This window comes from Megascapheus bottae, chromosome 5 (genome assembly GCF_031878675.1).
Source record: "Megascapheus bottae isolate mThoBot1 chromosome 5, mThoBot2.hap1, whole genome shotgun sequence".
NCBI lineage: Eukaryota > Metazoa > Chordata > Mammalia > Rodentia > Geomyidae > Megascapheus > Megascapheus bottae.
Window position 1 is genome coordinate 77,213,205 of NC_143513.1, and position 16,085 is coordinate 77,229,289.

At 47.8% G+C, this 16,085-nt stretch overlaps 1 protein-coding gene across 1 annotated transcript; it reads right to left on the reverse strand.

The window, feature by feature from the left end:
• Positions 1-2,875: 2,875 nt before the first annotated feature.
• LOC150063684 (putative DBH-like monooxygenase protein 2) lies at positions 2,876-10,246 on the reverse strand. Its single transcript, XM_090332248.1, has 13 exons — positions 9,959-10,246; positions 8,970-9,116; positions 8,216-8,377; positions 7,887-7,970; positions 6,747-6,914; positions 6,476-6,578; positions 6,172-6,338; positions 5,777-5,868; positions 5,418-5,514; positions 5,249-5,308; positions 4,245-4,375; positions 3,424-3,541; positions 2,876-3,109 (listed from the first exon to the last, which is right to left on the reverse strand). The coding sequence occupies exons 1-13, from the start codon at positions 10,244-10,246 to the stop codon at positions 2,876-2,878; spliced, it is 1,851 nt and encodes a 616-aa protein (XP_090188374.1).
• Positions 10,247-16,085: the final 5,839 nt, after the last annotated feature.

Below are 16,085 nucleotides of genomic sequence, written 5' to 3' on the forward strand. Positions count from 1 at the left end.
TTGTGTACTGGGGTTGTCTTCCATTTTCTCGTGATTGTGCTGGCAATCAAACCCAACTTGGTATATCACGTCAGGAGCCAGGTGAGGTCTATTTGCCCATTACTGGTGATAATGATTTGGTTACTTGGTTGCGATGATGTCTGCAGGTTTCTAAAAGTTTCTGATTTTGAGTAGTCAAGAAAGTGAAGTCTCAGTACAAATAAATTCAAAAGGAACTTGAATACCAGCTCACAAATTAGCTTACAAATCTTGAGGATTGAGCACACAAACTTTGTGGGAATATTTTAAGATATTTTCCTTGTAGTATTAGGCTAAGCTCATTAGTCTGCATATAATATATACAAAACAATATATAGTTATATAATATATAGTTATATGTAATATATATCATATAAATTATGTGTAATATATACTACACACTGTGAATAATATAATTATACTATATTATATACACGTAAATATAACCCTTTTAGCTAGAGAAACATATCATTATTCATGGGTTGATATAAATATGGATCTTTCTTGAGGCAGTCAGGAGAGGTGTGTGCTGGGAAAGGCTCTGAGATAGAATCCCACCCCAAAGTGGAGCTGGTTCTGGGGGACTGTGGACCCTTTCCTGTGGCTTCAAAGGGTTTGGAGTGGCTTGTGCATATTTCATCTTCTATCCATTTAACTAACACCTGTTCCTGACATGGGGGGTGTGTGTGTGTGTGTGTGTGTGTGTGTGTGTGTGTGTGTGTGTATACATCCTGGCATTCATCTGTGGACAGAATATGAAAGAAAGTGAAGGAAAACCAAGTAGGAACATGCAGTAGAAGACAGGGCTTGGAAACTCTGTTACAGGGCTAGAACCTGTAGCTATTCAGCTGGCCCAATTTCCTGTGGGCAAAGCTGCAGTGTAGAATATCAAAAATGTAGCCAGTATGACATTGATAAATGGAAGATTAAGGCTGAAAGAACTTGCTTGGTAAGCCAGGCACCAATGGCTTGCACCAGTAATCCTAGCTACTCTGAAGACTGAGATCTGAAGATTGTTGTTCGAAGCCATTATGGAGGTCAGAATAAGATGAGACTCTTAGCTCCTATTAAAGAGGAAGTGGAGCGATATATGACTCAATGGCAAAGTATTGGCACTGAGCAACACAGCTAAGGGACAATGCCCAGGCCCCAATTTCAAGCTGAAATACCAGCACATACAAAAATAAAATTGTCTGCGAAGCTCTGGATTAATACAAGGGAGGACAGAAATAAGTGTACTCACTTATCGGTGTGAAGTGAGACAAATGATCTCTTTGACTTTGTTTAACTTTCCATCTAGTTCTCATTTTTATCTCTGTCAGTCCTTGTTAGAGAAGGTACTTTCTATCAGTCAGAAAACTGGAAGGCACCTCAGGGTTATCACAGAGAAGGAAACACTCCATTTCCCTTGCATGGAGTCTATGGACTCGTGCATCCAGAATTCAGGTGGGCCTGTTTTCGTTCTGTCCACACATTTTTTAGGCTCAGATGTGATTCCACTCAGGAAGAGGCACACCAAGCCTGCAGGAGCTGAAGGCAGGCACTGAGCGTGCTGCAGTTTCAGAGAGGGGTGCCCTGAATTGCCCATGGGCAAGAACAATGACGGTCCCTGCTCATCCTGCCCCACATCCTCAGTGTGCTGACCAGTCCTGGAAGAGGATGATTGCTTCTCAGGAAGCAGGGCTCTGATGGGAGGCCCCAGACCCTGTCCCTGGAGCAGCAATGTGGAGCTTGCTGGGACTACGTCCCTGCCCTCCAGGGAGTTAAGATGCCTTTAAACACTTAAGGACAGCTGAGCAGAAGTGCCTTTCACAATCCACACTGAGCAACGATATCCATTCACCAGCAGAGTGACATCAAATCCTTTAGTGTGGGGGCGGACTTTTCAAAACTAAGAAGACATCGACATGTCCTTGAAACTCTCAGAGCAGCTACCACTGGCCTTTCCTAGAAACCACAGGTACAACCTGCAGTTTGGTTCCCCATGGCATTTATACTTAATTTCCCCTCTGTCGCTGGGAGCTCGCTGAGCTCTGGGTTTAGGATTGCCTTTCTTCATTATGCTCTTCATCCATTCTCAGAGCTCAGTTCATAGGCCTGTTCCTAAGGCTCTTAAGAACAGACAACCTGAGTGACCATGTGACACTTGGGGAAATAAAAAGATCACGCCACAGTGGAGCCAGAAGCAAATGTCAAGGACTGTAGGGTAAATGTCACATTTTAGTCAGCCAAGAATTTAAATGCCCTTTAGATACCTTATCCGAGAACTTTGAGAAATCACTCAGCTGCTTCTACAGAAACAAAGGCGCAAAGGAAAGAGATGGTAACAGGAAGCCAGTTGAGTTGTATTTAATGTGAGGCCTAGAACTTTATTCTTATACACAGAGCCCTTCCCTTTAACAAAGATCACCTCCAGCTCTTCACATCTGTGGCTTACTGCTACTGCGCCACAGAGAGGGCGGAAACAAGTCATTAGAAAAGATAACTTAGCCATGGTCAGGTAGGCATGCATGGGCAGAGGGTTGCTTGGCTCTCTTTTGCACTTAAGCCCATCCCAGCTTGGGGAAATCTCTATGGGGTTAGGTCGACCGACTTCTCAGAGAATGGATCCATCACTTCACATCCAGCCTTGGAGCCAGGCGTTGTCAGAACACATCGTTCTGAAGCATTTTGATGACTTGCATATGGTGTCTGTCATGCATGATGCTTTCTAGAGCTTTCCATGGCTTGGCTCATGGCAAGTGGCACCAGTGGCAGTGGGGGACATCTCTCTTGTCTCTGTGCAGAGAGTAAGGGAGGGCTGAGACACAGGGCTCTGAGGATCCTGCAGGAGGAGACAGAATCGCACTACTCCAGCCTACACGAGGACCAGGAGCAGCCACAAGAGGGCACCGTGGAGCCACAGGAGGGCAGTCAGAAGGCAGACTCGGGGGGAGGCGGTGCTGGAACGTGCCAGGGCCATGGGTGCCGCCCTGAATCCTGCAGGGTTCCTGTCCTGGGGCTCCACTTTGCCTCCAGAAGACTCCAAGCAGGGCCCGGGAGGAGTGGGAATGATGTCAGGAATCCATCCTGTGGTGTTTTCAATCACCTCCTTGAGGAAAGGGGAGGAAAGGGGGAAATCCAAAGCTTCCCTTCCCTCTTTTTCTTCTTTGAAACCTTACCAGCTCATTTCTATCCAGGCAAAGCTCCCAGGCTAAGGAGGGGGCTCCATTCACACTCCCACCCCACCCCACCCTGGGGCAGCAACAACTCATCGTTCTACTGTTTTAATCCCTCCTTTCTCTACCCTGAAACCCACCACTGTCATTCACTTCCATCTTCATTCTCTTTTCCTGCCTTTGACCAACAGAGACCCAAGCCTCCCCCACCCTGGCCCTAGAGGAGGACGTCTCCCGAGGCACACACGTCGATGGTTCTGATCATCACTGTCTGCCGGGACTCCTTGCAGGCTCTCTCGGCCTTCTGTATATTCTCTGGAGTCCAGTCGATGCTTTCCAAGACGATCAGGTTCTCCATGGGATTCCTGCGATGGTGTGGTGAGAATGGGACACAGATGAGCCTGGGTTGACTGGGAGCTTTGACAGAATACACTGAGAGCCTCAACCGTGTTTTCCTAAGCATGAGTTTCATGTCAGCCTAAGCCAAGTGGAAGCCTTATAACTCAATGAACACCACCACGAATTTGACAGAGGAAAAGTACCTCCAGAGGAGAATTTTAGACATTGAAAAAGAATCAAAAGACCATATGTAAGCATGATTCTCGATCGAGTCGTCATGACATCCAAGAACGTTACTGGATTGACTTCAGGAAACCTGTAGTTACCCTAAAATTCCATGCAAGTGTGTCTGCACTGATGTGCATTGTGTCTCAGAAGTTTCTGGGCTCTTCATGAGCATCTCAGAGACATTTACCTCCAAATTATTGAAGATCATGGCTTGTATGTAAACATAATCTTTGAGTCAAGGGGCACAGCAAGAAAGACAGAATTTGTGCATAAGTAACTAACTTGTAAGCCAGCTCTGCCTCTCCCAATGGTCTTTCTGACATAGTAAACTTCCCCCCAAAATATCTGACTGGAGACTCAGACAATGATGAAAGTGTGAGAAAGGCAGGGGTTGATTCTGCCACACTCTAATGACGCTTGGCTCATCAACCTAGAGTGGTGGGCCGGTCACCTTTTCCGCCTTCCTCCAGCCCCTCCCCCACCCTCGTGTGCATGACTTACTCTGATGCCTCCTCCCCCAGCTCATTGGCCACATAGACAATGTCAGGGAACCCCAGGCAGCTGGAGATGTTATTTCGGGGATAGTAGAAGAGAAAGATGAGGCACATCTCATTAATGGTGCTGATGCCTCCCTGGGAGAGGTGAGAGAGAAAAACTAAGCACAAAGGTGTGCAGACAGAGGGACACAAGGTGGACAGAAAAATCGCCTGGGGAGTCATTCTGTTTGAGAAACTCCTTGTTGATTTTGCCTCTATGTAAAGCAAGCTCATGCATCCTTACAACACTCTTCCTTTGTGATGCTATATTTTCAATTGCTGGACAATTACTGACCATATATTGGTAGACATATCCCATGCACCTTTTTTCTTTCCTCCATTTCTGTTCCACTGTCTCTGTTAGTATCTATAACCTATCTGACCACTATAGAGCTGCCAAACTATTTATTTATAATAGAGTTGGTGTTCGGTTACTTGCCTACTCAGTAACTAGTTAATTGAATCGCAGGTTTATTTACCCTGAGAATATTTAGAATGTGGCAGAGTTAGACACATTGCCTCAGGACCATTCCAAGTCACATCTCCCCTCAACTGTGTCCATTTCTTCAGGAATCTTTCCTAATCCCTTTAACTTCTACCCAAGAGCTCTTCCTCCCTCCCTCCCTCCCTCCCTCCTTCCCTCCCTCCCTCCCTCCCTCCCTTCCTTCGTTCCTTCCTTCCTTCCTTCCTCCCTTCCTTCCTCCCTTCCTCCCTTCCTTCCCCTTCTTATCTTTCTTTTTTTCCTTCTTCCCCCTCTCTTCTTTCTCTCCTTTCCTTTGTTAAACTGGGGATTCAACTCAGGGCCTCACTTTACCTCAGCTCACGTGTTTGACTGGTACTCTGTCATTCACTCGATCCATTCTTCCAGGCCCTAGCTCCCTGCTTCCCTTAGCAATATCTTTCTCACTCTTGTCCTTCTCTGTCTTTAGGGCTGATCTCACCGGGACCATGTTTGAGAGACACACTTACAAAAGTTGTGGAGTCCCGGTCCAGTGTCTGATAGTTACATTCTACCAGCAGTTCATCTCCCTGTTCAGAGGAAAGAGGAAGCCTAGGTACGTGGCAGGAGGACTCAGGTGCCGTCTTAGAGCTTCCTGTGAGCTCCACGCTCTTCTCCTGCTCCTCCTCCAGCTCTCACCGGCTTGATGTCCACCAGATGAGGCATATCTCGTGTTTCCTGCAGACTGAAGTCGTAGGAATCATCCTTACAGATGGTTCGGAGTTGTTTTCCATTTCTAGGAGGAGAGAAGGGGATGAGATAGCAATGGAATGAAGATGGAGTAGAGAGAAGGCCCACCAAATAAAAGATGCAGTATGCTGGGGTCTTTGTGAATAGCCTGTCCCCAAATGACATGCAAGCGCTCCTTGCTCTGGTGGTCTCTATTCTAAGGATAGTTCTAGCTTCCCCTCTTCCCAACCAGCATGCCCTCCTGCTGAGAAGTAAATGTCTACTCTGACATACAGAAGAGAGCACTTCCAGCCAAGGTCTTCCATTACCTGTACTGCACAGCCCGCAGGGCACGTCCGGCCAGGTGAGTGTGGAGGAGGTAGCTGGCTACAATCATGTCGCTTACTGGAGCCCCATTCATCTGCACAGGGAGGAGGTACGCCCGGTGTATTAAGAACTCTGATCTCCATCTCTAGCTCTACTGCCATAGGACATTGACCTTTGTGTGGCTGGTGAGTACTTTCCCCCTCTTATCCCGCTTCCCACCACCCCCAAATCCCTGACTCATCTCTTCCCTGGCATGACTGATGTTAGTCATTTGCCTAAGCTCCAGTTTCCAATCATTCTCCAGGATGGGCGTTCAGGCTATACATGCTTGGGGACCACATCACAGTTGTGTTGGGAAACGAGGAACCCTCCGAGAAGGCGTGGCATCCAGCTTCACCTCTTCAAACTTGTCTGTCTTACACAGCCCATAGGACATGAAGGAGTCAGCCCCCGGCGGGATGAAGTGGATGGGGAAAGTTAAGACGCCCAGCTCCAGGATTCCGAGGTCGTATTTACGCAGGTGAGAGGTGTAGTATAAACGTATCCCCGAAGAGTCATAGATGCCTGGGGCGGGAAGAAACAACCTCTTCAGAAGGCAGGAGAGTGGGTCACAGTGGAGAAGCAGGCCCAGGAGGCGGGATGGGCTGGGACTAATAGAAGAGAGCATGCTCGCAACCCTGATCAGCCTTGAGGTGACTCACCAGGAATGTTGTGAAAGTTGCTGTAGTGAATCTCCAGTCGGATCCACTGAGGGTCCAAGGGAGTCCCAAGAGAGATGCCCACGTCATCAGGAAGCTGGTAGCTCTGGGGGTGGAGGGAAAGGTGGCCACAAGAAGCACAAGACCAGGTTCAGGAATCTAGGGCTTCTGTTATCCTTTTCTCCCCATCGCTCCAGACCCCACGAGATCTCCCCTCGATTTCTACCAGCCCCAGCAATCCCTTCGCCATGCATTTTCCCATCACAAGACTCACAGGGCCCCCGACAGCCCAGCCCATGATGACTTGGGAGCAGAGGGAGAAGGCGGCATCAAACCCATAGCATTCTTTGATGCCCGGGGGGAGTGTGCTGGCATTGCCACAGGCGTACACCAGGATGTGATGCACCAACGTCTCATTGCGGTCCAGCAACTTGGGCTCAAACTGTACAGAGAAAGGAGGGGAAACACAGTGAAGGGTTTCCTCTGTCAAATCCTTACACTCTCCATTCCTTTCCCAAGTACAACTTGGCTATTTTCTATTTCTAAATCTTTCTCAATTTGTTGGATTCTTTCCACTCTAAATGTCTCTGTGAAAACACAGCACACAGTGTTAAACCAGCTAAGATCTTTCAAGACTTCTGCCTCTCTTTAGTAAGTTCAATCGTTTTACCCTCTTGGAGCATGTAACTATACCTTTAAAAAGTCCTCTTTTTGGGCTGGGAGTTTGGCCTAGTGGTAGAGTGTTTGCCTAGCAAGCATGAAGACCTGGGTTCGATTCCTCAGTACCACATACATAGAAAAAAAACTGGAAGTGGTGCTGAGGCTCAAGTGGTAGAGCTCTAGCCTTGAGAAAGCCCAAGGACAGTGCTCAGGCCCTGAGCTCAAGCCCAGGACTGGCAAAATAAATAAATAAATAAATAAATAAATAAATAAGTCCTCTTTCCTAAAAAAAAATGGTTCCAATGTATTTGGCACTTCATAAAACATTATTTTATGGACTTATTTAAAGCCAGATCATTCAAAGTTGAAGTAACCAAGTTTGAGTTCATTCTTCTTGCCAGTTTGCCTACTTTCTACCAGCTCTGACTATACCCCCTCCTGAATGCACCTCCCTCTCAGTTAAGTAAGCAGAGTTCTGGGGCCAGAACAGAATTTTGTTCTTAGAAAACACTTATTAACTAGTGGCTTCCACTGCATGGAAGGAGTGAGTGGGCTCGGTTGTATTTCTGGGCTCAGGAAATGATGTCACTTCCCTATTCACCAAGCTGTGCCTGGCCCCTCTCCTGGGGAGAGGGCTTCCCTCAACTTCCCCCTTTGCAGAAACCTTCTGGATGCCATCTTTCAGGGCCACACACTCCCACTGCTCTGCGAACGTGCCTCACCATGTTAGCAATGTGTAGCGCCTCAAGCATACCTTGTAGATGTGATGCTTCTTGCTGACGATGGGGAGAGGAAGAAAGGTGCAGGCGTATGTGGTGTCCGCCTCTGGAATGAGGAACTGGGAGGAGGTGGGCAAAGGCTCGGTGGGATGGGAGTGAGTGAGGGCTCCCCCAAAGCAGAGGAAGGAACAGGACAAGGGAGGGTGTTTGCTTTAGGGCTATAATGGTGGTGCCTGGGAGACAGAGGGGTGTCACTAACATTACCCCGGGGGACGAACTGAACAGTGGGTGTACAGGGGGTTCTGGGTGGAGTGGGAAGGCGGAGAGGATGCTGGAGGTGGAGGCAGGGAGGCGGGGGTCTCACGTCTGTGATTTCCAGGTCATGGATAATGGCATCGCCAGGAGCATCTGTGTCATCGTGGTAGTACACTTGTAGTAGAAAAATGGATTTGACGAAGGTCCGCTTCCGGTGAAGCTTAGGTGTGTCATCCAGGCCATAGGCGGTCAGGACCCTCATGGTGTCACTCTGGGGGTGTCATGAGTCCTGAGTGGGTGCCGCACACCAAAAGCCCTTTGCACCCCCAAGGCACTATGCAAGCAAGCCATGTCTACCCAGGGGAATGGAAGGGATTTTTTTTTGTCAGTTTTGGGGCTTGAACTCAGGGCCCCAGCACTGTCTTTGAGCTCTTTTGCTCAAGGCTAGCACTCTACCACTTTGAGCCACAGCTCTACTTCTGGTTTTTGAGTGATGAATTGGAGATAGGAGTCTCACGGGGGCTTTTCTGCTTCAGTCTGTGATCCTCAGATCTCAGCCTCCTGAGGAGCTGGGATTACAGATGAGAGCCACCAGTGCCTGGTGGAAAGAACATTTAAAGTGCAGACAGGACTGATTTGTATCTTATTCTGTCTCCAACGCTAATCTTTCAGGTCATTTTAAACACACTTTCTTTTTCCCATTTACCCTCCATGCCTGGATCTGGATTTGTAAATCAAGAGGGTTGACATAAAAGGGTGACATTGGGCAGGGTTCTTCAAGAGGGAGGAGACCGGGTGGGCACTGAATCTCTGGAAGGTGACCCTTCGAAGGCCTTGTGGATGTGGGGTACTATGTAGCCTACCGTAATGTCTTGATCGTGAGGGTCGCAGGAGCGCAAGGGCCTGGAGAAGCGCATGGTGGTGTAGACGCCGTCCTCTGTCAGCCCCAGGAGCTCAGCATCCTGGCTTCCATCCTCCTGTAGGGTGTCTTCATCTACGAGGTGCTGATCCTGGCATCAGGGGAGGTCAAGAAGTAAGAACGAGAGCCCAGACCATCTTGCACTGAGGCAGTGTGTGTCCCCTTAGCAGCCTCAGGGTTGTACTTCAGTAGTGGAACCAGGTCTGCTTTATGAGGTAGCTTCCTCCTCTGCACAGCATGCTGCCCAGACATGGATTCTTGGGGAAGACTGACCGTGTCTCATGGAATTTTACCTCATCACCTGCTTGTGCTTCTCCCATTTCAAACCTTGCCTCCATGACCTCTGGAAACTCACTGATTTTGAGAATGATCCAAGCCATTCATCCTTTCTCCTTTGGCTCTTTACACCAATGACCTTATGCTATTATGCTTTCCTATGGCAGCGTAGTTCAGCTAGTGATACTGAGCTCAGAATCAGTCCCACTTGGGAAGTGGTGTGAAGCTCCTTCTTCATTTGAAATACGAGGATGGTAATAATAATATACTTCATAGTGATTCTATGGCGTCTAACATAAAAAGAAGTCAGAACAACACTTGTTGAAAACCAAGTATCTAACAACTTTAAGACACTAATGTTACTGCTGCTGAATTTAGTTTAATGTTGTGTTTGAATTTTCCCCAGTGACCTGAATTTAGTGGGATAGTCACAAGGCATGTTCACAGCCTAAGCCTTTCTTTGTCTTAGCAGCCTTGGGGATGTGTGTGCTGGAAGAGAGATTGTGAATTGTGCACTGCATCCTTTCTGTAGAGAGAGCAGTAGTGTGCTGATTTATGCAGGGTGCTGGGGGCCTGGCTGGAAACTCTGGGTCATGAAATTACCTTGGACCCAGCCAAGAAGTTGGTCTCTTGCAGGGGGGTCACCCTCAGACTTACCGAGAAGTAGACATTGCCATCGGGCAGGACTCCTCCGACCACCAGGTCACTTCCCACATTCGTGTAACGATTGGTGATGCCCAGCCCCACCCAACCAGAGGTCTGAACTCGGAGCTCAAAAGTGATGATCTCAGTCTGAAGGTCAAAGTCCCAGCGCAGGAAAATAATATTGGAAGGATCTAGGAACCTGGAATAGCGCAGGTGAGATGTAGGCCCTCGGTGGTTGCCTTGGGAAGGTACAGCCAGGCCCAGAAGTAGGAAAAGCCTGAAGACAAGGGCACAGCTCATGGCTCCTGGGACCCAGAGCATCTCTCCTACAGACGAATACTCAGGAGCTTGGGACTTATATGTGCCTCTCCCTGTGTCTGGCACTGTGCCACTAGGGAGGGGCAGGCCAGGACTCTGCTGATCTGATTATCCTCCGGATTCAGAGTGGTGCCACTTACATAACTGGAGTGAGATGTGTCCAGAGAGTGGATCAGGGAGTTTTCTCTCACCTTGAAACAGGGGCTTAACATGAAATTATCAGCAGTAAATCACATTTCCCAGCTTAATTCCATGCCTGTGTCTTGCCCAAGGAGATTCAGTAACCCTAAGGAGGTTTTCAAGCTCCTCTCTTTTGCTCCCTTGTGTGTCTCTCTCCCTTACTTCCTGTGAACCTTGTACCTTAGATATCTAATTTTGTCTGGGTCTACAATGGAAGCATAGCAGAGCAGGGAGGATGGAAAACAAACCCAGCTGTTTTCAGCCTCAGCCAGATACAGAGTAGGAAGCAGGGAAGTTGCTTGGAGGGAGTACCAAAGGTGCCAAGAGGTGAAAGAGCTGAAATTACTATTCTAGTGGACAAGCCTCGAGAAGCTTTGATTTTCAGCTTTGATTCCTGGAGGACAAAGTAAGGGGAAGGAGAGGGAGAAATGAGAAGTAGACATATATTTCCCTCCAGGATATTTTGTGCTTTTTCTTTTATGAGTTGCCTTTTGGAGAAATCACATTTTCATGATGCTGTCTGCAAGCCCATGGGTTTTATAAGCAACAACAGCACAAAAGGAATATTAGACAATCAAAGTAGCAAAGTAGAAATTGAGGTCCATTCAACTTTCTATATGGCAGTCTATCTAATTTTTTAATAACACAATGGGAACGTGGTGTGGAGTGACTGAACTAACACTAGAACTCAGAGCCTTTTCCATTGCTGACATACACAGGGCAGCTGATGGGGCCATGTTTCCCACCATAGTGTGTTCTAGAGGGAGAAAACTGGTGCCATTGGTTTTTCTTTTTCTTTTTCATAGCTGAAGACAGGACTCGGGGTTTTGTAGTTGTTAGCCGTGCTCTTCCAGGGAGCTAAATCTCCCACCCCTAGTATCATATTCTGACTGTTTCTTAAGGATGGGCACAGTCTTACTCTAGCTGCAAACTTACTTTGTCTTGGTGACTCCCACAGCGGAATCACCTTGTGCAGTCTCTGGGGTATGGGAGGATGCTCTCTGCATGTCTGCAACATGCAGTGACTTGAGTATCTCCACACAGGGGTTCAACTCAAGGAATGGTGAAAAGGTGCTGGAATGTTCTGTCCATGTCATCAGTTCAGGCATTGGATTACCTGCTGAGCTCAGAGGCTGGTAAGGCTATGTGATCATTTGAGTAGTAATTGGGGATCGAATAGGAAAACAAACACATTTCTCAAGGGGACAGACACAAACCCCAGGTCTGAGCCTGGAGAAGGCAGCATGTTAAGCAGCCATCTGGAAGCAAGAGGCTTACTGTGGCCCAAGATAGGGACTCAGCCAAGAAGAGAGGACAAGGCAGAACTTCCAGGGACACAATGACCTTGAAAGGTAAAGGGAGTGTTTAATACACTCTGATCCCAATCTTCTCTGAGGATTAGGCTGAAGGACAATAGGGACACAGCAGGGAGACAGGACAGCCAGCTCTGTAAATTGAGAATGGCCCAAGATTTTCTATCCAGCAATCTGTCCAGTCTGCCAGATTACTGTCCTTGGGATAGAAGCAGGGTTTTCAGGACAGAGATGAGAGTCCATTCATTCATACCTAGGCCATTTCTTCCCCTGGGCCCTCATCTGGCTTCCACATTCAAGGCCCGAGGCCTTTGTTAACCTCTGCGTGGGAGTTCCTCAGGGAAATGGATCTGTGGTCTTGTCCTTGCTTGTTCAGGATCTATGAAGTGCAGACAACACCTTGTATTCCCAGACCTTGAAACAGTGACATGAGTTAATACACTGGTCACACCCTCTGCTTTTACACAATGTTGAGTTTGGAGAGGTGGTAGAAACAGGACCTTTTAATTGAATTTCCTAGACCAATGTCTAAATTGGTTTCTAAGTTTCTAAATTGGTTGCTAATAAGGAGATCTTTTAAAAATAATACTTCAAAGTCCTGGAGACTTGGGATTCCAATCTTAGTTAATTTCTACATAATAGGTAATAGAAGACACTCACTACTATGGATTCTGACACATTTTAATTTAGCTTAATATTTGTCATTGTAGCAATAAAAGCTAGTTGTTTCCAACTAGCTATTCTAAGCCGTTTTCATGTATTTTATTCCTATGAAAGAGTTCTCCGTATGATTTCTATTTTCAGAGGTGGGAACCTTTCTGATTGGGAGGCCTTGTTAAATACTGTACAATTATACCTAGATAAACTACTAGAAATCAATTACCTAATCGTTAAAATACTTCAAAACTAAACAAAAGAGAAGAGAAAGCTCCATAAAAGGAAAAGAAAATCGCTTTATTAGTGAAAAGGCATTCAATTAGACTGTGACACACACCAGTCTCAATTCACTGAGACACTGCACAGCCAGGGATCTCACCCACTAGCAGAAACCATTCATCATGTAAGTATTTCCATCAGCCACCCTCTGCTACACACAAATCCCTCCCCTGTCAACGAGGAGGACGCCAGTGTCAGCGAAAGGCATTGATGTCACACACACACACAAAAAAAAATGCAAGCACATTTTTAGAGTAAAAAGGTCATGGGCAAGTTGATATAAGGTGTTGGCTTTACCTTGACCATCTAAACTGTGCTCTTTCCTAAGTGACGGCACCTCCTAAGTGAGGTCCTCAACTCCCTCAGAGACTGGGAAATAAGGCCACATATATTTCCTGATGATTACATTTCAGAATGATTCCCCGTCCCTGGTGTGTGTGTGTGTGTGGGGGGGGTGCTTCCTGAGCCTTATGACTAGCAAGGGACTTATTTCGCCTTTCAGAAAATTTGCCAGCAACTCAAGGAGTGAGAGAGACAGGAAGAACTTGCTATGCCAAAATTTCTACAGTCAGCACTCTAAGACAGTGGACGCTAGGGGAAGGGTCTCGTTCTAATTCTGAAAGGGAAATACAGCCTCTTGTTTTACTTTGTGTTTTTCCTCACCATTGAACATCCGTTGTTTTACTGTCCAATGTGGCCACCCATTAGGCTCCATGTGTGTGTGAGGCCTGCGGCTGAGAGGAGCCTGCTCAATTCTCTTGGCATTGCTTCCTGGCATTGAGATGTCTGATTCCTTGCAAATACCCAGGCCCCACGTTGGGACCCCTTCCGGTAACATGGGGTTTCAATGCAGGGGGTACAGGACCAGGGCCCTTCTACTGGGGTGCTCAGTCGGTGCAGGGTGCACAGGGAAACAAAGGGGAATGCATGGTGGTGCTCTTTAAGCCAGGAAGACTGCAAACGTTTCCTTTGAGGTTTGTGCTTCAGGGAAAAGATGAAACAAGATGTTGGGTGCCTGACGAAGCCACGCCCTCTTGGAGCCACAGCCCAGTTTGTCACCCTTGGCCCCAGGTGGGACATGACTCTCTCCTCAGGCAGGTGCCAGAGCCTCAGGAGGGGTCCTGAGTCACAGAGGATGGGGCCATTCTCCAAGCTGTGTGTCTGGGCACTGATGGCTGTTGTGAGCACAGGTCAGATGGCAAGCAGAAGCAGACACCCAGGCTGTTGAGGAAGGGAGACTCCAACCATAGGCAGAGGATTGGCTTCCTAACCTTTCTTCTCGACCTGCCCGTGTTTCAGATCCCCCTGAATACTTACTGGAGCAAAGGCCCCGGTGGGCCCTGGTACCACGCGGAGGAGCTAAGACTCTGCGCTGCCTCCTGAGGAATACCCAGTACCCCTGGATGAGCTGGTACCAACAAGATATCCAGCAGCAGCTGAAGTTTTTGGCTAGCCTACGAAGTCCTGGGGACAAGGAAGTCATCTCCGTCTCTGGAGCGGACTACGTGGCCACACGGGTCAGTGAGACCGAATTCAGACTGCAAGTGGCTAATGTGACCCAGGACAGAAGCCTGTACTGCACCTGCAGTAAGGACACAGCGACAAGCCCTGCTTGAGCATCTGAATAAAAACCACACACCCAGCCACCCCTGACTCCCCACCCCTCCTTCCTTCTCTGCCCCCAGCTTAGGCTAGCCTGCGTCCTCCCTCTCTACTTCCCCAAACCAGAGATGATGCTTCTTGATGATTCTCCATCTGCCTTTCGCTGCCTCAACCGCCCAATCATTTTAACCCCAGGATCTGGATGGCTCAGAGTGCAGCTTTTGGTTCTGCCATTTGTAAGCTCTGTAGAAATCTGTTACCCTCAAAGATCTGTAAAAAGTCAGGCATGCTACAGGGAGTGAGCAGTGCACTTCAGCAGTGTATACTAGTTGTGGGCAAGCAGCTGGCAAAGCAGTTGTGGGCAAGCAATTTGACAAAGAGATGTGGGCTGTGGGCAAAAAACACTGGAGAGATGCCTCAGCACCTGCAGTGAGGCTGGCATCTTCCACCAGGGGGCAGCATTCACCCACATTCCACTTGAAGTGCCAGCTGTTCCTTGGTAGATCTCCCCTTGCATTTCTGCGGGGAGCCCCTGCCTTTATGGTTTGTTGCTCCCCTCCCTGGTGCACTCTTAAGTCACCTCATCTCTCTTTGGCAGAGAATGACCTCTAATTATGGGTGTCATTTACTTGGGGCAGCCTGTGGTGGGTGGGGCTAAACTGGCAACCCCCCTTGAGGCCTTGCTTTATGGGTCCAATTTTCCTCACACCCTGTACAGATGAGAAAGACAGGTGTCTGCCTGGCCTTCTTGGGCTCTTTCTAGATTTCCCTGTCTCTCTCTTTCCCCCCTCTCTCTTTCTCTCCACAGAATAGAAATCTTCACAAAGGATTTCCTCAGTTATCTGACAACAGAATGCGGTCACCACAGATTGATAGATTGATAGATTGACTTCATGTCCCTTTCTATTCCTTCCGGTACTCTGGGTCTTGGCATCAATCATTCCCTCACTTCTCTCATATATACGTCCATCCACAAAAGCACACTCACATGGCAGCACATCATAATGGCCACAACATGCCCTACTTCGTGTGCATGTGTGACTTTGGATTCACACTCTCATGTCAAGAGCAGGAGGGAAACTGAGGACTGAGAGCGGGCCTCCTGAGGGTAGGGGATCAGAGTTCCCCAGGAGGAAGGAAAGGGTGGTTGTTAGAAGCTTGAACTAAGCCAACTCATAATCTAGATGAGAGGCAGACACGTTGGGGATTAAGAAGGGGCCCAGCAGTTCAGATCAGGCCATGGCAGAAGTTTTATAGACCTCTTTAAAGTTTTTCTGTCCATACAGAGTCCAGAAATCAAACCTTGTGGCTGCCTGCTGTAGAATTAACTGCAAATTACTGAAGAGGGTGCAGAGGCCACAAATAAGATTAAATCAGCTCTCTGGAACTGACATGTTGTAGGAGCTGAAAACTGGAAAGGCACAAGCCAGTGTCTATGCATATTTTATAGTGAAAGAGAGTTCTGCATGTCCATCACTTCCATCTCTCAAAAACTAGAGAGCAAGCAAAGACTGAGTGAGGGAAACAAGGAAGGTGCATTTATCTATGGCATACTGGGTTGATTTTGTCCAGAGTTTCCTTCTCTAATGTGTCTGCTATTTTTATTTCTCCTGCTCATCTAGACAGCACCTAGCTGCCCATCAAGCATTTTCCTTCCTTCCTTCCTTCCTTCCTTCCTCCCTCCCTCCCTCCCTCCCTCCCTTCCTTCCATCCTTCCTCTCTTCCTTTCTTCCCTCCTTCCCTCCTCCTTCCCTCCCTCTTTCTTTCCTTTCTTCCTCATTCCTTCCCTC